Raw genomic sequence first — 23,423 nt, 5'->3', positions numbered from 1 at the left:
CAATCATGTTCGAGTTGATAAGCCACACATATACACTTAAATCTTGTAACCTTAATGGAACATGTGTATTAGCTTAAATAAAACTAGTCAAACATGATGACGGTTTGTAAATGAGTTATAATCAAATTATAAATGAGTCTTGACCAATATATTAAGCCTAGAAAGTTTTAGGGCATTTATTTATTTATTTATGTGTAGGTAGCCAAATTAGTGACTTCAAAACCACACTTTTAAAGGGTGAGGCTCTAGTGACATTCCAAGCTTCAAGACTTGACCAATATCCTTTTGTTTTATAAACAAAATATGCAAACGAGCATGTCTCTCATGTCATACAACTCTATAACTTTAGCAAACCACAATCCAGTCACGTATTTTGGTTGTATGATGTGTCAATATACTACCTCACACGACCCTTATGATATGTTAGTATCTCAGCTCACACGTTACGGATGGTGTGCCAGTATACTACCTCATATTGCATACACGATGTGTCAGTATAGCATCTCATATATCTAGTATGATCTAGCAGTATAACACCCTATACGACCTTTAAAACATTCTGACCCTGGGTCAGTATGACATATCATAAAACTTGTAAAGACTTGTACCGTGTCTTTGATGTGTGAATAGCGTGTTAGCTAATAGTCATCTGTCCTAAACAAAAGCCCAAAACAATTAGGAAATAAACAATAGCAAAAAGTTTAGTTTCGGGGGTCCTAGAGTAGCAAAATTAATAAGTTTACCAACTAACTATGCATCATCATGAAAAAAAGAGAAAAAGGACACGGCAGTTAAATGTAAGAAAAACGGACCTTCCTTGTACGCACGCCACACCCTTTCCCACGTGCTCTCTGTACCCCGATTCGATATGGTCGTCCACGTGTCTCCCCTCTTTTCTTTTCTTTTTTTTTTCTATATCTACACCCCCACAACCAATATTATTATTATTATTATTTCCCAAGTCATGGAGTCACAAATTCACCCCACTTTCACATACATAGGACGCAATTTCAGCAACATCAGTCTCACAGAAGACTCCACCGCTTTCAGCGACTGTAACAGTGACCGCTCCGGCGAGTTCCCGACGACCTCCGTTCATAGCAAGCGGTTGCTTCTCGCCTGCACGACCGAGAAATCCGACGATCTGATTGAACAGCTGGTATCCGATTCAATTGAGGTTCAGAAGCAAGCCGCCATGGAGCTCCGCCTCCTCGCGAAGAATAAACCGGAGAATCGAGTTAAAATCGCCAGAGCCGGAGCAATCCGCCCGTTGATTTCCTTGATTTCAAGCTCCGATCATGAATTGCAAGAGCACGGTGTTACCGCGATTCTCAATTTGTCGTTGTGTGATGAGAATAAAGAGGCTTTGGCTTCCGCTGGAGCGATACGCCCGTTAGTTAAAGCCTTGAAGGTAGGTAGAATAATAGTGAATATATGAGAATATAATTAAGATACGGTATTTGATTATGTTTACTTGTATTTATTCCTTTACAGGTAGGAACAACCACCGCGAAGGAAAACGCCGCGTGTGCGTTGCTCCGGTTATCGCAGTTAGAAGAAAACAAGTCCGCGATCGGACGGTCCGGAGCGATTCCGTTGTTAGTTGATCTGTTGGAGACCGGTAACTTCCGCGGGAAGAAAGACGCGTCCACCGCGTTGTATTCGCTCTGTTCGTTGAAGGAGAACAAAATTCGAGCGGTGGAGGCGGGAATTATGAAGCCGTTGGTGGAATTCATGGCGGATTTCGAGTCGAGTATGCTGGATAAGTCGGCATTTGTGATGAGTGTTTTGGTGTCGTTGCCGGAGGCCAAGGCGGCGTTGGTGGAGGAGGGAGGGATTCCGGTGTTGGTGGAGATTATTGAGGTTGGATCGCAACTGCAGAAGGAGATCGCGGCGGTTATTCTGTTGCAACTGTGTGATGCCAGTGTGGTGTACCGGAATATGGTGGCCCGTGAAGGAGCCATTCCGCCACTTGTCGCGTTGACACAGAACGGAACCGAACGTGCTAAACAAAAGGTAACCATAACGTGTTAGGATCTAATACAAACAAATTGAACATATAACTAGAGTAATTATTCTAACAGTATACTAATAATAATTACTCTAGTCATTTATACGTTTCGTATATTAATTTCGTTTGTCCTGAATCACACCTCAAATGTCATTCGTAAAATCATTAGCTAGTTAATTTAGTTAATTACCTATCATTATCATTTTCATTCGAGTTAATAGTATAATGTAAATTATTAGTAAAACTAAATGGTAGCAGCAAGTCATAACTTGTAATAGTCAAATTGTAATAAGAGTTATCTCTGGACAATCGTGATTAGTAAGTCACGATCGTCCAAAGATATTGTTTTCTATGATAATCACATTAATTTTTGTATTTTACTTAGAAAAAGGGGTAGTAAAATAAAATTTAAAAATAGTAATGAGTGAAATGATTTATGGATATGAGTTGGCGTGAAAACGTAATGTATAATAATTATTCAAACAATCAGGGAAACATTGTATTTGTTTTAAACATTTATACAAGATTTGTTCACATGTCACTTTTGAAAAGGATAGGGTTCCAAATACATTTACATTGACCTCCACTTGTATAAACCAACCATCACACTCAAAAGAATTGCCTATGACCCATTCTAGACGTGTGTCACGTAAATTGAACATTTCAAAATGAAAATATGGGACCGAGTTCTCAATCTTTTCAACTGACCGTCACACATAAAAAAAAGACTCGGTTCACTTTCACTAGAAGTTAACAATATTTAATACCTCTAATAATAGAAAATTTTGTCAGTCGGGCGGTCACTAAGACTCCATTCACTTCAACTACAAATCCACAGTATTTAATACCCTCTAATAATAAAAAAAATATAGTTAGTTGGTCGGTCAATAAGACTCGGTTCATTTTCAACTAGAAATCAACAATATTTAATACCTCTAGTAATAGAAAATTTGGTTGGTCGGACGGGCGGTCAATAGACATCTTGACCCTTATGTAGTCTCTGATATAAGCGTCGTTACATTGTTAGACACAGTTTATAATATTTATCATGGATGTTGAACTTGGTCAGTCTCGAAATTTTTTAAAAACAAAGTTATTGAAGTTATTATGACCTAAGAGAGATTTATATTTTAGATTTTGAAAAGGTAAAACCTAATATGTTGACGACAAGGTTGTATTAAAAAGTATGTACATTGATTGTATATGGTGGTTACCTTTATTTTATCTTTAGTGACATATGAAACTTAAATTCGAATCTTGGAATGTTTCAATTTAAAAAATAAAGAAAATCATATTATTTGATGTGTCGTATATTATTAAAATCTTGAAGTGAAATGATAATTATTTGTGATGTGGTGGGTCTAATTTTGAATTATTTGACTGATGGACAGGCTGAGGCACTGATTGAACTTCTCCGGAGACCGAGATCCGGCAACGCTGCTTCCAGCTCCGATTCATCGGATTAAGATTTTCTAAGCTGCCGGCCAAATATTTAAAACAGAAACGGGTTTTAAAAATACAAAAATAGAGTTTTCTTTTTTAATTTGTTAATATCTTAAGCTTGCCTCGCCTGCTCTTGTAAATTGGTTATGGAATACTTTTTTTTTTTTTTGCTTTTTCTTTTTTGTTTTTAAATTAATAGGTCGGATGGTGTGTATGAAAAAGAAAAGAAAAAAAGTTTGTAGTGTATGACGTTGAAAGAAAGATATAGAACAACGTCGATTTGATAGTGTTTTTTACTCTTTTTTCTTGGTCATTAATATTTTTTGTACATATACATAGAATAGAAGTATAGAATTAAGAAAATCTTTTATTTTAAAAAAGATGTTAGATAAGGGCAATATTTCGTCATATTATCATCGCGCTTCTTAAAGAAAATTATAATGTGTTCTTAATAATACTTACCACTTTAATGCACGTATGAGCTTGTTGTAAAATCATTTTTATAATGTCCATAATGCCCCTGGCTGGTAGTGGGGTTTTATTCACCTTTTAAATGATACCATTACACACGGTCATAACAAGTATTTATTTTCTAGTAAATTTTGATTTCTTTATTGTTTACACCTACACTTCTTTGATTGTTATAATATTTATGTTATTTCCTATGTATGCTCGTATCAAATTAAGCGCACACGGACAACTCACTTCCTTACAACAACAAACCTTTACAAACCACCATATCGTCGTCACATCATATTTCAAACTTTTTTCAAAAACCTCACTTTTTTCCGCAACAACAAACCTCTACAAACCTAATTAAAAAATTATTAAAAATATATACATATACATAATTTATATATATGTGGATGTGAGATAGGGAAAGAGAAATATGTCACCTCAAAGTTCATTTCATGTTTGCAGTGAAAAAATTTTCATCCGAAGATCTTTACCTTACAATGATGAATTTTGTTTTTCTTGAGCTTGTAACCCGTCACGTAGATTTGAACTTTGGGAACTGATGCTTCTTGTGGATGCTCTAAGATTTGTACCCTAAGATTTGTAAGATAGAAAGTGGTGTTTCCTTTGGATCTTAATAATTTTTTCTATTAAAAGAATATGATTATGAATTATTTAAATGAGGTGATAATGGAATGGTAAATTCAAGACTTTCACGAGAGGGATAGAAATGGATTAACCGTCGTTAAAACATATAAAAAATTTAATTTCTAATCCTTAATTTCTTTTGATCGGATCCAACTTTCTCCATTTTTTATCTTCAATCATCTTATATGCCACGTGTTCAGCACAACTGCTGCATACTAGAGTTTTACAGGATATTGATAGTGTTCTCTTTCTTTTAAGTTTTTCGGCAACAAATTTCCATAGTTATCACAACATAAAAAATACTACATATAATATTATGAAATTAAGGTGATACACATTATCAAGATCTATGTATTAATGTATACATGAGCTTATAGCTTTGATGTTTATTTTGTGAATTGGTGTTTAATGATTTAAAGATCTAACTAACATTTATATTCATTTTTTTATGAAAGTAAAGATTTGTGTAAATCCTATTTACCATTAAAATAATGATCAATAGTTCTAGACGATACCACACGAACTTAATATATAAATCACCTCTAACATGGAAGGAACCTGTGGAGACGAATATCCATTTGGACAGCCAACCACGTCTTGCAGATGTAATTATATAAACATATTTGGGACCAAAAGATCCAAAGTGGGTCGAGCTGTGGATCTTTGTTGATATTAAATCCCATCATCGTGCCCATTTCCAATCAATCAGTGAATGTCGTGTTTTCGATAGATGTGATTTTTTGTTTTTGTCTTCCAGAAATTGGTACGGCACAATAGATATAGATCACGCTCATCGCAATCAGGATAGGGGTTATGTCTAATTCAATCGATGTTAGAAAAAAAACATATTTTTAGCCAGGCTCCTATTTTTTTAAGCAAGATATAATATAAATAAAAACAACTAAAAAGAAGCTAGTCAAATATTTCAATGTTTCTATACCACTAGTACCGTTTTAAAAAATGGCAAGCTGAACGGGCAGGGTTGGTTAAGGGTTGATGTGCCAAAATTGTTCAATTTGATGATTTTGGGTGTTTTGAATTAGTTTCTTTTTAACTTGTTTTCCCTAAAAAAATGGTGGTTTATAATAAATTTATGAAAACAATAAATATGGCTCATAATAAATACTATGCATTTACTTAGGGATGAGCAAAATCGGTATTGATACCGGTTGGTGTAACACCCCGACCAAAGGCGGATTATACATCGGGGCGCCACATATTGTTTCATTACTCGTGACACTATTGGGTGTCAATATTTAATAAATATATTCATTCGCGCACACGCAACGTAAACACAAGATAACATAAATCAACATAAATCAATATATTATAAGACAAAATATTCGAACAATAATAACTTGTCTTGATACATTTTAATCTAGGTCCAAAAGTAAAAACGTCCTACGTGTCCACAAGCTCCAAATATAGCTACAGCAAACCTGAACATGTGTTAAAATAAAACGTCAAACACTTGCGTGTTGGTGAGAAATCAAGTTTAATACCATACATAGATAACAATAAATCTGCGCGCAACATGTGTATGTCTGGTTTTCAACAAGGGTGTAATCAGATCGGGACCAAGTCTAAGATTCATAGCTCATAGTCAATCCGTGCTCCCAATTGAGCATAAAAACAAGAAAACTGTGCAAGTGTAAACAAAAGAGAAAATCATAAACGATAGTTCTCCCGTGTTCATCTAATGGTACCATGAGAACTGCGGAATAGACCGACAAGACGGTTAATGATCCACACATACAAATAAACAGCCAAGTCTACGTCCTCAACACATGGGATACTGCGCGACTAAAGTTCATAAACAAGTTTAAGACTCTAAGTTTGTATGAACACATGAACATCCCAAAACATTAAAAATAAAAAGGGATTAGGTACGAGATTACTCACTTGATAAAGATGCGTTGAAAGATAATGCAAGAACCAACTTTAAACAAGCACAAGTTAACCTATAAATAAGATTATTGTTTTAATGATTTGTTTTAATGTCTTGAATATAAGTTAGCATAATTAATAAGTAACTTAAACAAATTATTATATAGTATAGATTACCGGAAAACAGGGCAGAACAGGAGAGAAGACGAAGGCAGAGAGAGGAGGCGACTGAGGACAACGGCAGAGAGCAAAGGAAGAGAAAGATAATAAGTATTTGTGTGTGTAGTGTTAAGAAAATAGCATTATTATTTATAGGGAAACCCTAGGGAACACAATCCCTAGAAAAGGGGAAAAGATCTTCAACAGGATCAAGCAAAAGATATCAAAAGCAAAAAGGTTCCAAAAGCAAAAGATATCAAAAGATATGGCAGCTGCAGGGGACAAGGAAAAGCTGACAGGTAACAGTAAACAGGCATGGGAGGGTCAGATAAAGGTACTGGTCAAGCATGGAAAAGCAGATCTCAAAAGATAATGTCAGTCACTTTTTCTGCCAACCAATGGGGTTGGTGCGCATGCTGCGCCGAAAGTAACTTTTCAGACATAAGATAGGTCAGGTCAACAGCACAGAAGATAAGACATCACAAAAGTAAACGGCTGGATCAAACAGAAGAAGACTCAAAGGGGTTTAGCGCGAGAAGGCTCGAGCGCGCGAAGGCAGACACAGAAGGTCAAGAGTGCGAGAGCGCGAAGGCAGACAGAACAAACCTTAGCGCACTGCGGGAAGAACTACAATTCTAAGCGCGCTGCGGGAAGAACTATTTTCCTTAGCGCGCTGCGGGGACAGTTCGCCTTGCGTATCGCAGTAACAGATGGTCTTCACGCAGGCTTCCTTGTAAGGAGTCTGGCGCGTGGAGCTGCGCAGACATCCTTAGGCGGGAAGAAACAAAGGACAAACAAAAATAAGAGAATGGGTTCAAGGCTTAAGAGCGGAACGACGACAAGAGAGAGAAAGAGGCGGGAAGGAAAATATTATTAGTAATATATATATTTTAAATGTCAAGTTTTAAAAGAAAATAATTAAATTTTAAATCATAAAAAGAATCGGATCAGAAAACGGGTACCTGGGTCGGGTCGGATGGGGCAGATGTCACAGTCTCCCCTACTTTAAGAAATTTCGTCCCGAAATTTATCTCGAAGTAGGCTGCGCAGAGAACAGGTGCGGGTACTTGATCTTCATTTGATCTTCCCTTTCCCATGTAAACTCGGCTCCGCGCTTGGACTCCCAGCGGACTTTCACGATAGGGATGCGACTGCGCTTGGTCTTCTTAACCTCGCGATCCATAATCTCAACAGGCTTCTCAACGAAATGCATGGATTCGTCAACTTGAACTTCATCAAGTGGAATGTGAAGGTTCTCATCGGCTAAACACTTCTTGAGATTGGATACATGGAACGTTGGATGCACATTGCTGAGCGCGGGCGGCAGGTCTAGTTTGTAGGCAACTTTTCCCACACGCACGAGAATCTTGAATGGACCAACATAACGAGGAGCAAGCTTACCTTTCTTCCCAAAGCGGACAACACCTTTCCAGGGCGACACTTTGAGGAGAACAAGATCACCAACTTGAAATTCGAGAGGCTTTCGCCTGCGATCTGCGTAACTCTTCTGTCGGCTTCTGGCAGTCAGCAGATGATCACGGATCTTGGCGATTTTATCGGTTGTCTCTTGAACTAGTTCGGGTCCTGTGATTTGAACTTCACCCACTTCGTTCCAACAAATCGGTGAACGGCACTTTCGACCGTAAAGTGCTTCAAATGGGGCCATACCGATGCTGGAATGATAGCTGTTATTATAAGAGAACTCGACCAGAGGTAGGTGTGAATCCCAATTACCTCCAAAATCAAGAACACAAGATCGAAGCATATCCTCAAGGGTTTGGATGGTTCGCTCAGACTGTCCGTCAGTCTGAGGATGATATGCAGTACTCATGTCCAAACGAGTTCCTAACGCAGTTTGGAGAGATTTCCAAAAGCGAGATATAAAACGGCCATCGCGATCGGATATGATGCTCAAAGGAGTACCATGACGGCAGACAATCTCTTTGACATAAAGCTGCGCGAGTTGCTCAACACGGTAGTTTTCACGAATGGGCAGAAAGTGAGCAGACTTAGTCAAACGATCCACTATTACCCAAATGCTATCATGTTTGCTTGCTGTCAAAGGTAACTTGGTAATAAAGTCCATCGCTATACATTCCCATTTCCACGCAGGAATTTCTGGTTGTTCGAGCAAACCAGATGGGCGTTGGTGTTCAGCTTTTACCTTAGAACAAGTCAGGAATTTAGCTACGAACACAGCAATATCCTTTTTCATACCGGGCCACCAATAAGTAATGCGCAAATCCTTGTACATTTTATCAGCGCCGGGATGAATAGAATACCGAGATTTGTGCGCTTCACTCAAGATATCAGCGCGAAGATTCTCATCAAAGGGAATCCAGATGCGATTGAGATAGCAGAGAATTCCACTCAGATTAGGGAAAAAATGAGCTTCCGCGCCACACGCTAACTCGGCGCGAAGGTTACCATTACTGATGGATGCGCGCTGCGCGTTACGAATGCGCGATTCAAGGTTGCTTTGGATCGGCGCGAAGTGAAGCTGCGTACAAGTGATCTATCTAATCGATCATATCTCGATGTTTATAAAGAAACTAAATACAACAACAAGTCCTATCTATCCGCCACTATTCCACTACTCTTCCAACGTTCATTGACAACGTGTTGGTAGCTTCCAGTAGCGAAATTTAAGGTAGACCGAGTCACAAAGCCGTTACTTCTGTTGAACAATAACCTAAGCACATGAAACAATTTTTAATTATATTAACCTCTGAGGATCCTTGATCTTCGACATGGTTCTGGAGCTCTTCGGGAGGATAACTGATCCTGGCAAAGTCCTCAACGAGAATCCTTGAGTCTGTTGACCCATGGACCCCTATTGAAGGATAGATGATCCTGGCTGAAACAACGAGGATCCTTGAGCCTGTTGACCCATGGACCCCTGTTGAAAGATAGATGATCCTTGTATGAACTGAACCATGGATCCCGGACTGGTGAAATCCTGCATCCTAGGCATCAGGGGAGTGTGATCCTCCGCTGGCCTCTTAGTCTTCTTGAGATCTACTATCTCACGAAGGATTCTCTGGTTGGTCTTGTTCTGCTGCTCCATGTATGCTTTAACCTGCGAAAACATAGATGAAACGTCACTGTTAGTGTTAACCACGAGTGCAGCAACAACGGTTTTCGAGCTCTAGAAGACTGCTAGCTACGTCTTGCTTCCAACAGCAGCAGGCCTTGTGCTCCCGTGATTGGCAGAGGCATCGGTGGCAAAGTCCTTGATGAGAGAGGAACCAATGTTGGCATGGTTGATGAAGCAGAGGTTGATTGAGAGGCCATTGATAGTGATATGGGTATGAAAAAATAGAAAGTTGATGGGAATGATATGGATTATAGCACCAATTGTCCCACGGTGGGTGCCAAATTGTTTTGGATAAAAATCAGCTAAGGATAATGTATCCAAATTTGTTATGTGAGGTCTAGTGCTATGCTAATAATAATGATTATATGAACGAAAATGGGATGAACACCGAGATTTGTTGCGAGGAAAAACCCTTTGATCTTATTCAGATCAAAAGAAAAAAAACCCCAGGTGATAACAACTCGTCGATCACCAATTTATTAATAACAAAAAAGTGTTACAATGGTTTGGAGATTATGATCGATGTTACAAAGTAAACTAGTGAGTAGAGAGAGTTATTGATTCTACTATAGTGTGTGTGAGAGTACAAGTGATCTATCTAATCGATCATATCTCGATGTTTATAAAGAAAATAAATACAACAACAAGTCCTATCTATCCGCCACTATTCCACTACTCTTCCAACGTTCATTGACAACGTGTTGGTAGCTTCCAGTAGCGAAATTTAAGGTGGACCAAGTCACAAAGCCGTTACTTCTGTTGAACAATAACCTAAACACATGAAACAATTTTTAATTATATTAACCTCTGAGGATCCTTGATCTTCGACATGGTTCTGGAGCTCTTCGGGAGGATAACTGATCCAGACATATCTTCAAGGATAATATATCCTCAACAGAGAAAATATCAGCCCTAACAATATCAATCGTATCCTTAAACTATCCCTTGACGATACATGGAATATTCGAAGATCGTTCATGCATTAGCAAGCATTCATTCTTACATAAATCATATAAGACATACACTTACCACTTAAGGTAAGTGTATTAACAAGTCACATCGAATATGCACACAACCCCGAAAACATAACAAGGAAGTGGGGCTAGAAACTCACCTGAACTCTGTTCCTTTCTCCGTTAATTGTTAATCTCTTCTTTAATTGAGCTCGGCTAACTGTATATAAGTTATATGTATCAATACTCATCTAATCTAATCCAAAGGCCTAGTATTATCTTAGTGTTGTTATGGTTTTCCTTTATTTTAACACTAGTTTTTATCCCCCGTGTTACGGGGGTTGTTTTATATTGTTTGTTCTAATATTTATTTATTTTTTGAATTTATATTTTTTTATTGTATGAAAGTTAATAATATACTTATGGTTTAATGATAAATTGTTTCACAAATAAATGAGATGTTATAACCCGGTTTAAAAGCTATATGGTTTTGATTAGACCTAAGACCCGTTTATTTTTTTTACTATAAAATTGTTTTTTTAATTGTAAATAATATTTATTAAAATTAATAATATACTTATGGTTTGATGAGATCCAAGACCCGTTTATTTTTTTTACTATAAAATTGGTTTTTAATTTAATAATATATTTAAAATAATTAAGATATTAATTTTTAGTATATCCTATTTTATAGGATTTTTACATCAATAATTTGATGAGAATAATTTTTAATTTAATGAGATGTTATAACCCGTTTAAGGAATATCTGGGTTTGGTAAGACCCACACCCATGAATTTGGGTCAAATGCATGAGAAGCCTCCATTTAAAAATCAAGCAAATCTGTTGACTCCAAAAAAAGGGGGAGCGACCACATCGCGACACGTAGGATTTTATGTTTTCGTTTATATATATTATAGATTCTAGCGTTTTATCTCTTAGGTCCTTACATTACATACCTTCACGCGTATGCACATATATGTATACATATACAGGTCGCCATGTATCCGGGTCTCAATTTAAGCTAACTGAGATATGAGCGAACTTAGGTATAAGCGAACTTATACATCAGGCAAACTTATATATAAACGAACTTAGATTTAAGCGAACTTTGATATCAGGCGAACTTATATATAAACGAACTTAGATATAAGTGAACTTTGATATCAGGCGAACTTATATATAAACGAACTTAGATATAAGGGAACTTAGATATCAGGCGAACTTATATGCGGCGAAGTTCACAGTAGGTGAACTTGTATACATGCGAACTTATACGTGGGCGAACTTGCTCAGCGAACTTGTAGCAGCAGCTACGGGTTCGTTCTTAACCACCATAATCATCTATGTTTCAACGTGTAACCCTATGATATGATACGAACCAATCCCGTGAACATTCCCAAGATCATTTTCGGGTAAAACTCGGCCCGTAAAAGGATAAAGTTTGGACCTTTAGACTTAAAACGTTTAAAACTAGATCTATGGTTTTTCTTTAACAATCCGTTCATATCCGCAGGTTCGTTGAGTTCATTTTAACATCAAGTTTGCTACTTTAATACTCGTTTATACCCTATCTACTCTAGGTTTAAGTTTCGAGACTAACCGTTTATATAAAATGTAAACTTTAAGATCAAGAACATACCTTTACGTGTTCGTTTGGTATTGGTTAGCTTGTTTATGACTCTAAATCTTGTATAAAGCTCGTATAATAAAGATCTAACACAACTAACGTTCACTTGATTTTGGATCTCGCTCGTCTCTCTTGGTCGTATATATGTGTGTAGAGATTATGGAAAGGTGGAAATGAGGAGTTAGGGTTTTAGGGTGGTTTAGGGAGATATTTATACTCCTTAAAGCCCATGGACCTAAGGCCCATCTCCCTTTAATCCATTATAATTAATCCAAGTCCATCATTCTATCTTTATTTAATACCAGTTAAATATCAATACTCGTTTCTAATTTCAAGGACTTTCTTATATTTATTATCAAAATTTAAGGATGTTACAAGTCTTCCCTCCTTAAAGAGGTTTCGTCCCCGAAACCTAACTATTACTTAAACAGATTAGGGTAAAACTTGCGCATCTTATCCTCAGCTTCCCAAGTAGCATCTGATCCCTTGCGATGTTTCCATATTACTTTCACTAAAGGTATAACCTTGTGAAGAAGTTGCTTTTCCTTGCGATCAACAATATCTATCGGCTGTTCCACGTAGTTCAGCTTTTCATCAACCTCAATGTCCATTAATGGTACATGAGACGTGTCATCCGCCAGACATTTCCTCGGATGAGAAACATGGAAGGTTGAATGAATTCCTTCTAATTCTTCGGGTAAATCTAGCTTGTAAGCCACTTCACCTACACGTTCCATAATCTTAAACGGTCCAATGTACCTCAGACTCAACTTCCCTCTCTTTCTAAAACAGATAATTCCTTTCCAAGGCGAGACCTTGAGCATCACATTTTCGCCAATGTTAAACTCAATCGGTCGTCGCCGCTTATCAACATACGACTTTTGTCTGTCTTGAGCAGCTTTCATTCTTGCTTTGATATGATCGAACTTTGAAGAAGTTTCTTGCACTACTTCTAAACTTCCCATCTCTTTCTGACCAATCTCTCCCCAACATACCGGGGTTCTACATCGTCTACCATAAAGCATCTCAAACGGTGGCATACCAATACTTGAATGGTAGCCATTGTTATAAGAGAACTCTGCCAAATGCAGATGATCATCCCAACTTCCTCCAAAGTCTAAGACACAAGAACGTAGCATATCCTCAAGGGTTTGGATTGTCCTTTAGGACTGTCCATCTGTTTGAGGATGATCCGCAGTACTGATGTTCAATCTCGTTCCCATAGCTTCATGGAACTTCTTCCAAAACTTCGAAGTAAACCGACTATCTCTATCAGACACGATCGATAACGGTACTCCATGCTTAGACACAAACTCTTTAATGAACAAGCTTGATAACGTCTCTGACGCGATAGCCTCTTGTGTAGGCAGAAAGTGAGCACTCTTGGTCAAACGGTCCGCAATCACCCAGATGGTATCATGATGCTTAGCTGTACGAGGTAGCTTAGTTATGAAATCAATGGTGATGTGTTTCTATTTCCATTCTAGTATCTCTAGCGGTTGCATCTTCCCATAAGGCTTTTGGTGCTCTGTTTTTACTTGTAAACAAGTTAAGCACTTACTGACATAATCTACTACATCATTCTTCATCCCTGGCCACCAGTGGTCTCTTTTCAAATCTTGGTAAATCTTTGTAGTTCCTGGATGAATTGAATACCTTGACTTATGAGCTTCATCTAATATTCGACCTCTAAGATCTCCATGGCGTGGAATCCGCATGCAGTCAAACCTAGTCTTAACACCATGCGTGTTTTCCATCAACTCGTCTTGCTAACCGAAGATCCTTTATTTCTTTATTAGTCCTTTGTCTATCAGCACCTCTGACTGCACTTTGATGATTTCTTCAAAAAAGACTTGAATTCATAATCAACTGGTATGACTTCACTGTTGCAAGGACTTCCTCATTCTTACGGCTTAGCGCATCAACCACCACGTTAGCTTTACAAGGGTAGTACTTAATATACGTGCAAGCGTCGAAGTGCTGCTGATATACATCTATTTATGCATCTCGAATCCCTTGTAAAGTTGTGTATATTTAATGTTTTGAGTTCGGGTTAGTTCGTGTTTTATTCATCTTTTACTGATTTTGGTTTTGAGTCAAGTTTATTTGATGTTTATTTATCGTGTTTTAAATCTTTTGGTGTCTTGCATGTTAAAATCTAATTCTTTCTATCATTTCATGTGAAGTTTAAGTTCGTTTTTGCTCATCATTGGTTACATGATTAGTTCACTTAGTGTTTTAATTTGTTTTCATGTAGATGGTGGATTGAGAGTCAAGGAAAAGAAGACCTAGAAGGTTCCTATCGTTTCTTGGAGTTTAAGGAAGAGATCTAGCATGATTAAGCAATAAATAAAAAGAAAATTCGGATCTCCCTCCTAGTACACGCCGTGCCGCGCGACCGGGGAGGCCAAGCTCGGTTGCGCGGCGCCTAGGGCCCCTGATCAACTATTTTTCGCAAGTTAAAGCCCAGCTCGCATTATATAAACATCTTATTGCAAACCAAGCCGGATATACAAGTTATTCCAGCCTATTTTGAGAGAAAAACCAAGGGTTTGAAGGTGCTTTTAAGCTAGGAATCAAAGAGGATCAAGAGTTCTTTTGTAACATCCCGAAATTTCAAGATAATATTAATTATATTACTTAATAATAGAGGGAAAGTTTACTTGGGTTATCAGGAAATAAATAAAAGAATAGGAGTTGGTATGGGTCGGGCTAGTGTCAGGTAATGGACGTTGGTTATGGATTTGGATTAATTGAGATGGGTTAAATGAGAATGGGATTTCAGGGATATAAATACCCCCAAAATCCCAAAATATCTTCATTTTCACCAAACTCCCTAACACACACACACCACACACATACCGCCGCCGGACCGAAGGCAGATCCGGGCAGATCCGGCAGACCCGAGTGAGAGAGAGAGAGCGATTAGTGGTGATAAGCAAGTAAACGAGATCCAAACAAGCCCAAAAAGGTATGATTCTTGATCTTTGAAGTTTAAAGATCCAAGCTTTTTAGTGTATAAACGACCAAAAATGGTCGGGTAGCGTAGTGGGTGATATTGAACCATAGCAAGGGTGTTAAAATCGCTCGAAATGCCGATCAGAAACTAAAACAGCGGCTGTCTGGGCAACTTCGCCTTCATCTGGGCAACTTCGCCTTCAAAGCGACGAACTTCGCCTGCAAGCTAAGTTCGCCTGATGAACTTCTCCTGCAAGCTAAGTTCGCCTGATGGCAACTTCGCTGTAAAGTTAAGTTCGCCTAACTGGTAACTTCGCCTGAGGCCAAGTTCGCCTGATGGCAACTTCGCTGTAAAGTTAAGTTCGCCTAACTGGTAACTTCGCCTGAGGCCAAGTTCGCCTGATGACAACTTCGCCTAAAGCCAAGTTCGCCTGATGGCAACTTCGCTGTAAAGCTAAGTTCGCCTAGCTGGTAACTTCGCCAAAAGCTAAGTTCGCCTAAGGTTAACTTCGCCTAAAGTCAAGTTCGATTAGAAAATAAATTAAAAATCTAATGAAAAATGTGTTAAGACGGTTAATGGAAATAAAGCTCGACCCCAGCCAGGGGCTCTGCCCCTTGGACCCTACTAGGGGCTGCCGCCCCTAGACCCCGCTGCCAGGGGCGCTGCCCCCGGACCCCCGTTCGTTGTGGGTAGTAATTAAGATTAGAAAGATGTTATAAGTAGTGATAGTTAAATTGATATGTATACTTGTTATACAGTCAGCCGTGCACAACTGAAGAAAGGGATTACGATCAACGGAGAACGTAACCGTGTTCAGGTGAGTTTCTAGCCCCATTTATGTGTTACGTTTTCGGGGCTGTGTGCATACTCAATATGTTTGTTAATACACTTATCCTAAGAGATAAGTGTATGCCTTATATGGATAATGTGAAATATATGAATGATTGCTTGATGGTTCGTGAACGATCTTCGGATATTGCACGTACTGTCAGGTTGCAACGCTAGGAATAAGGTAAGTATGTTATGTATGTTTATGGGTATGAACATGATAGAGATAATAGAAGAAAGAAATGATAACGTATGGTTGTATGGTTACGAAGAGGGTACCGAGCCCTATTAATACTCGAGGAATGTAGGGCGTAATGCTCTTTATAACGTAAGATATGAAAGTAAGATAATACAAAAGAAAGTAAGAAAGTACGAACGAAAGGATATAATTTTATGTGTATGCCGTGTATGGTATATGTGATCGATATGATTGATTGCTTGACGGTACGTGAACGATCTTCGGATATTGCACGTATCGTCAAGGGAAGTGACTAGCTCCTTACATGGATATTAAATAATTAAGTATAGTGTTCCTTTTATGGAAGGTATAGTGTTCCTTTTATGGAGGGTATAGTGTTCCTTTTATGGAAGGTATAGTGTTCCTTTTATGGATAGTAAAGTGTTCCTTCTATGGGTAGTATAGTGTTCCTCCTATGGAAATTATATATGGTAGGGTAATGGTAATGGTTCTTTTAATAAATATTACGTGACGATCCTCCTATGGATATTTATACAAGGTTAAGGTAGTAATATGTGTCTTCGGATACGGGAAGTAATATATGGGAATAAATTGTATGATACCTGATTAACTAGAACTCACTCAGCGTAGCTGACTTTTAGTATGCACGCAGGTGAGCCGATTACAGAGCTAGTAAGAGGATGACGCATGGCATGGATTGAACGGCTGGCATCTGAAGAAAGAAGTAAAGATGTTTTGAATATAAAGTTTTGTGTTATGGTATCAAAGAAAAGATTTAATGTTTTGTAACAAATGATTGATGTTTTATATTCCGCGAAAAGTTTTAATAAACTCTGATTTGAAGGACTGTGTTTATGAGTAAATCCGACGCTAAAGTAGGGCTACCGGGTTCGGGGCCTTACATCTTTCAAGGAGGTGTTCAAGGATCAATTACCAAGGGTTTTATAGCTCTAACTTTCATTCCTTGTTCCTTGTTACTATCATGTCTTTCTTCTTTGCTTTTAATACTTGTTTGGCATTGTTTTTAATAAAGATTCTAGGCTAGACTTCATGTCTACCTAGGTTTGATGAACATGTTTGATGCTTGATTCTTGCTTTGGACGATTGTTTTGATTATGGTTTCATTATATTAATAATAAAGACTTGATTTTGCTTTATGATGCATATGAGTGTTTGTTATCTTGACTGATTGTTAACTATTGCTTCACATAGATCTTTTATCTCTTGCTTGTGTTCTTTAGATTTAAGGTTCATGTTTAATAAATTACTTGGTATTTTGATTATTATGGTTGAATAGGCCTATTAGATCATAGAAGCTTGTTGATAGTTTGTTAGGGTTATAATGTTCTGCTAAATTCCAATAGCTGTAAGGTGAGGAGTTGTTCATGTGTCTTGGTCAATCGCATTCTAGGTTAGATTAGTAACAATATTCTTGCTTAGTTATTGTGTTGATCCTTGTTCATGATGTCGTGTTTAGTTTATCAAGTTATCTATGGTTTAGTGTTTCGTGAGATTTCTTACCTGTGATACTATTAATTAAACCTAATTGATGACTGTGAGGAAATCAATCCAACTGTTTGCTTAATAATCTAATAATTATTCTTTGGGATTTCGTTTGATTTGGTCAAGGGTCCTTTAGGGTTTGTTAGATGAATATGTTTAGAAATCAGTTTCCATATCATGTTAGTTGTCCATTGCTTGATGATTGTTGATGCATGGGATTCTTACCTAGGTAGATTCTTGCTCTTATTGGTTTCGATCTTCTGTTTGATTGCTTGTTTCTAGTTTACTTGTTTATTTACTTTCTTAGTTTAATATTAGTTTAAAACCCCCCTTAAAACATTAATAATAAATAGTCATGTCGTAAGTCGAGTCTAATTAGTTAATTTACGTAATTTATAGAGTCTTGTGGGTTCTATATTCCGGAATTACTTAGCTTTAGTACAATTGATCGGTTCACTTGACGTGTTTTGTGTAGTTGAGTCTTAGGTTTAGTTTTTATTACTTGTTTAATTTAGTTAATTTTTAATTGACTGTTTTTAGCACATCAGTTGCCCAAATATCTAGGGAAAAATAAACCAACTAAGGTAGGGATAATGCCCGAATAAAATATTAAAAGGCTTAGACCTTAGTCGAGGGTATGCTCGATACATTGAAAATAAACAAAAGAAAGTAAAGCAAAGGAATTATATAAAGATAAAAATATGAATATAACTATTGGTTATAGATAAAGTGAAATTATTATTCAAATGATCTTAGATAATAATAAAAGAAAAGGAATAAAAGAAAAATAAATGAAATAATCTTTATTAATAAATAAAGATAAAAGTAATATTTAAAAGTATTTTAAATAAGAAAATGAATATATATACTGTTTATATTATTAATATAAACTAAATGATGTATATATATATGTATACGTTTTTGGGAAAGCGTAGATTTTAGAAAAGAAAACATGTCGGACTAAAGGTCCGAACATAAGAATAAAAGATACATGATGTGAAGTATTGGTTCAAACATGTTACAAAAAAAAGTATAATTGAACTAAAGGTTCAATAAGAAAAGAACGAGGTAAAGAATATTCAAACAAGACTAAAGGTCTTATGCCAGATAATTGATCTGGTAATAACAAATAGTTATACTCATACTATATGTCCGAGATAAAAAAGAAAGAAACGTCGATCAGTGAAGTGAAGTTGAATTGTCAACAAGGTGATTACGCCCCAAACTTTTATAAACTTAACTTTTATAAACTTACTAAATCGAGTCAAATTAAAATTGATTACATGAGATTACGTATCTCTAAAACCTTATAAACAAAAGTAACTACTGGCCCTCAGGCTGTTGTATACGTTTGTTTGGATCGTTACATATGTGGTAAAAAGTCTGTGGTCACACCACACCACACCGGGTTATTAGCCTCCGCCACGATGGGCCGGACCTAAGTTACATTCGAGTGAGGGTAAGCATGTTTATATGATGGTATCTATGTAATATCGAACGTTGCGGTATTTGCTGAGCGATTTCGAGTATAGCTTAATTTATAATTGTGTTTTGCTTTAACTTAATTATTCCTAAGCCACTATGGGCCGGACCTAAGTTATGTCTCGAGGGGTAATTAAGTAAAGAAAAATATTTTCGTGTCAGCGTGTTCACCAGCATATAGCTGACGTATTTTCTAACATTTCAGGAAAATACAGTATCAAGAATTAGAGTCATTCAGGAAGTGGATGTTCGCAATGTATAGATGGCTCAGTGTTTAAATTATTAAAATAACACACAAAATTAAACAAAGATTTATAAAACAAATACTTGGGTATTTATTACCCGAGAAGCTTTTCAAATAAATAAAAAAATATATTTTATTAATAATGGTTTCAAAATATATAAATATTTTATTTTAAATAATAAAAAGTCTTCTGCTAAAATAAACTCTGATATTTACAACCGGTACCAACTGTTGGTCACACGCATAGGCCCTAAGTCGGGGCGTGACACCCACACCCTTTGTCGCCCCTCTTATCGCCAGGGGGACGTGTTCCTCTTGAATATTGCCCAAATCGCCAGGATTTACCGTCCACTACACATAGCCTGAGAAACTTACATGGTCTAGTCTAAACTAACACAATCCAAGGCTATTGCTAGCGAGGCAAACCGGCTCTATAAATTCTTTAAAGTTTGGTTTTCTTAAGGTCATAGATTCAGAGAAGAGATTCAATTGATGATAGCATTTCTCTCAGGTTAAGAATATGAATGTTAATGTGTATTTGATAACGTCCATAACTTTTATATACGTCATTTAAAAGAAAAATAAAATCACCATAATAACGAGTGTTTTTTTATCTTTTATATGAGTATCATATTACTCTAAAAAAATAGTGACTTTATTTTACAAATTGTGTTTTACGTGTTAAGTGAATAGGTGAAAACCAATTCAATAATAGAGTGTAAATTGTTTTGATTGACTCGTGATAACCGAGTCTTGATGAATGAATGATTTGTATCCGATCAAGAGAATAAAAATGTTTTGAGTGTATGAATAGATCGAATCAATAAATCTTAATTAAAAAGTGATTCAGTAAGTAAGTAATTGAAAAATTGAATAATTAAATCAAATCATACATTGTTTCGTATAAAGTCAAATAACAAAAAAATAAACAAATAACGAATGTTCTTCGATGTTTAGGGCTTCCCATAAGCTTTCCATGGCATTTTGTTTCCCCGACTTATTAGCATACCAAAACCAAAACAAACGTGTGAGTGGACCACCCATGAGTGTTACGTGGCAATTTGAATAGCCCAACTTAATTAACGAATGAATTGAGTTTGTCAGCCCATGAGCGTTACATGGGGATTTAACCGACCAAACTAAATAATGAATAAACGAACTTAAGCATAAGTAGTTGAAACATCTCGTGTATCACCACGGATGATAATGTTCCAACAAAAACCAACAAAATATTGCAAGTATAACGAATTGTGCAAATGTACAGTTGGCGTGACCATGGCGTCCCAGGGGTTTACCACCCGACTAGACATTTTAAAATAATAAAACACAATAAAGAGTGTAACCTCTTAAAGTGTTGGTCGCATGACAATTTCCACTATGGCGGGGAATCTTGTCACACTCCCTAGTTTTAAGTGAAAAAGAGTAAAAACAAAGCTAGAAAATTCTCAAGGAAATTCCCGACAATAAAAGGCAATCTAGTAAAATTAAATAAAAATATTTTGAGATTGAGGCATAGCCTCATATTTTTAAAAGTATTTTGAGATTGAGACATAGTCTCGGAAATAAAATATTTTGACAGTGAAGCATAGCTTCGGAGTTGTGTGTTTGTGCATGACAGATAAAATAAACAATTAATTAAACATTTAAATAACTGCTTAATCTAGCAAGTAATTACGTAATCTGTAACTATCAAATAGAACACATTTGGTAAATAAATAAGCACGTATGAGGCTCCTAAACATGTTACTAAGGCACCACTTACAACCTATCTTAAACCTTCGACTCTGATACCAATCTGTCACACCCCAACCTAAGACGGAAATGCCGGGGCGTGAGCTGATTGCTCACAACTCTTAAGGTACTATCATGCAATAATTAAATTTATAATTTCTTGATTTGCGAAAAGCTATATATAAATATTAATAACTAATTCTCGTAATTCAACACTAAGTCTTAAATTTATAGAACGAAATAGTCCAAACTAAGCTTCACACAAACAGCAAGTGTACCGGTCGCGTACCAGCACAGTCTAATGGAAGTTCGGATGTCGAACACAAAGACACGTGAAGTGGCTCAAATACTAAACCCTAACCTAGGTCCTTCCTAAATAATATACTTCTTTATCTTATTTAATTAAAAATTAAGTTAACTAATTTAACTTAACTAACGATGAAACTTAACAACCCTTAACTGATACGATAGAGAAAACGTCTACCTAGGTAAGAATCAAATTCATGACCTAACAAGCAAATGGATTGAATGATTTCTCGACACCGGTATCTATTAATCCATTTCAAATATTCTAACAAATTTTAAATACGCAAAGTACATAATCCATAAGAAAAATAAGTAAAGACAAAATACAAATACAAATTCAAATTCTTGTTCCATCTCTATTGCATGCAATCCTAAGTTTCTTCAAACAATCATATCACACGGTGACTTGCATATGCATTAAAAATATAATAATTTTGTCAACACTAGGTTGAGTGAGTAAAACACCAGATTTTGTGAATATATAATAATAAATAAAAGTGCAAACTGTGCCAAGTGAGATAAGCAATTTAACCAATGAGCAAGTATATAAGTTGTAGATACGCACGATACCAGATGAACTGGACGATGGCTACTACATAAGCAAGTAAATTAGTTTCCGGTAAGCTCGATGCCAGATGAACTGGACGATGGCTAACACGACGGGCGTATGATCATACTAGTATGAGAATATGTTGGACCTCTCCGAAATGTATTCAAGTAAAACATATTAGCATATAACACGCTATGCATAAATTTAAACACACATGACTAACAGTTGCAAGTTGAGTAATATATAGTAATAAAATAAATAGAACGCATTTGTCCCCAAAACAGTAAAAAAACAAGTTAAAAAGAGGGGAGTGTGATACTCACCTGATTAGATGAACAAAACACAATTGAGGATGATGTGAGGAAAGTAAACCCCTTCGGGATATACCGTCAAGGATTCCTAGTTAAATAATATTAATATTAATTAATGACAAATTATATAATGCGTATAAAGGATCAAAGTTTCGATGTGATTTAAGTTTTGTTGTGGTTAGAATGTTTATTGATTGATCGATAGAATTCAATTGTTATTATCAATGCCAAACAAATATTATTGTTAATCATTTATTTATAAAGTGATTATTTTTATTATTTTCAAAATACCATCAAATTATATTTGTTAGAATAAGCAATTAAATAATCTAAATAAATAAATTTAATATGAATGCTTAGATAATTATATAGTTAAATATATAAATAAGATGAATTAATTTAAGTGAATATATAATATTGTTATATTCTTAAGATTAATATTTAAGCAAATATAAATCAATTAAATAGATAACTAAATCATATAATGACACATAATAGATATTTCATCTCAAAATATTTAACGAAAAATACTTTTAAAATGTTTAACATATCTGTTATAGTTTTTATACAATAAATACACACACACACACATGTATATATATATAATATACATATGAGTTTATAAAGATTTTAATGGCTAGAAACGCTAGTATGTGCCAATAATAAGTGTCGGGTTTTAATAAAATAATATTGGTTTATTCATTAATGTATACTTATAACACACACAATATATATATATATATATATATATATAATATGTATATAAACGAGATTTGACAAGAAACATAATCCCCAAGATGTCGGTTTCGCGAAATAATATTTGTTTATTATTAATATTAGCTACTATTGATTAAAACTAATTAAAAACATAATTTAAAAAAAAACTCAAAAACCAGGCTAGAGGTTTCGAACCCGCGCCTCCAATCGGTTCAAACGATTAACCAAACTTGCACATGCCATGAGGGCATGTGTCTAACTCGTTAACTCAATGTAACAGATTAATTATAGCACACAAATCAGATCATCCC

The 23,423-nt window shown here is 36.1% G+C and overlaps 1 protein-coding gene across 1 annotated transcript; it reads left to right on the top strand.

Moving 5' to 3' along the window:
- Nucleotides 1-938: 938 nt before the first annotated feature.
- On the top strand, nucleotides 939-3,687 carry LOC143607084 (uncharacterized). The gene is made up of 3 exons (XM_077082655.1): nucleotides 939-1,415; nucleotides 1,499-2,016; nucleotides 3,403-3,687. The coding sequence occupies exons 1-3, from the start codon at nucleotides 965-967 to the stop codon at nucleotides 3,475-3,477; spliced, it is 1,044 nt and encodes a 347-aa protein (XP_076938770.1). The 5' UTR covers nucleotides 939-964; the 3' UTR covers nucleotides 3,478-3,687.
- The last annotated feature ends 19,736 nt before the right edge of the window (nucleotides 3,688-23,423 follow it).

This window comes from Bidens hawaiensis, unplaced genomic scaffold (assembly GCF_021521415.1).
Source record: "Bidens hawaiensis isolate Kalapana, Puna unplaced genomic scaffold, B.hawaiensis_p1.1 tig00079305_1, whole genome shotgun sequence".
Classification (NCBI taxonomy): domain Eukaryota; kingdom Viridiplantae; phylum Streptophyta; class Magnoliopsida; order Asterales; family Asteraceae; genus Bidens; species Bidens hawaiensis.
This window is presented reverse-complemented; position numbering and strand designations above follow the sequence as displayed.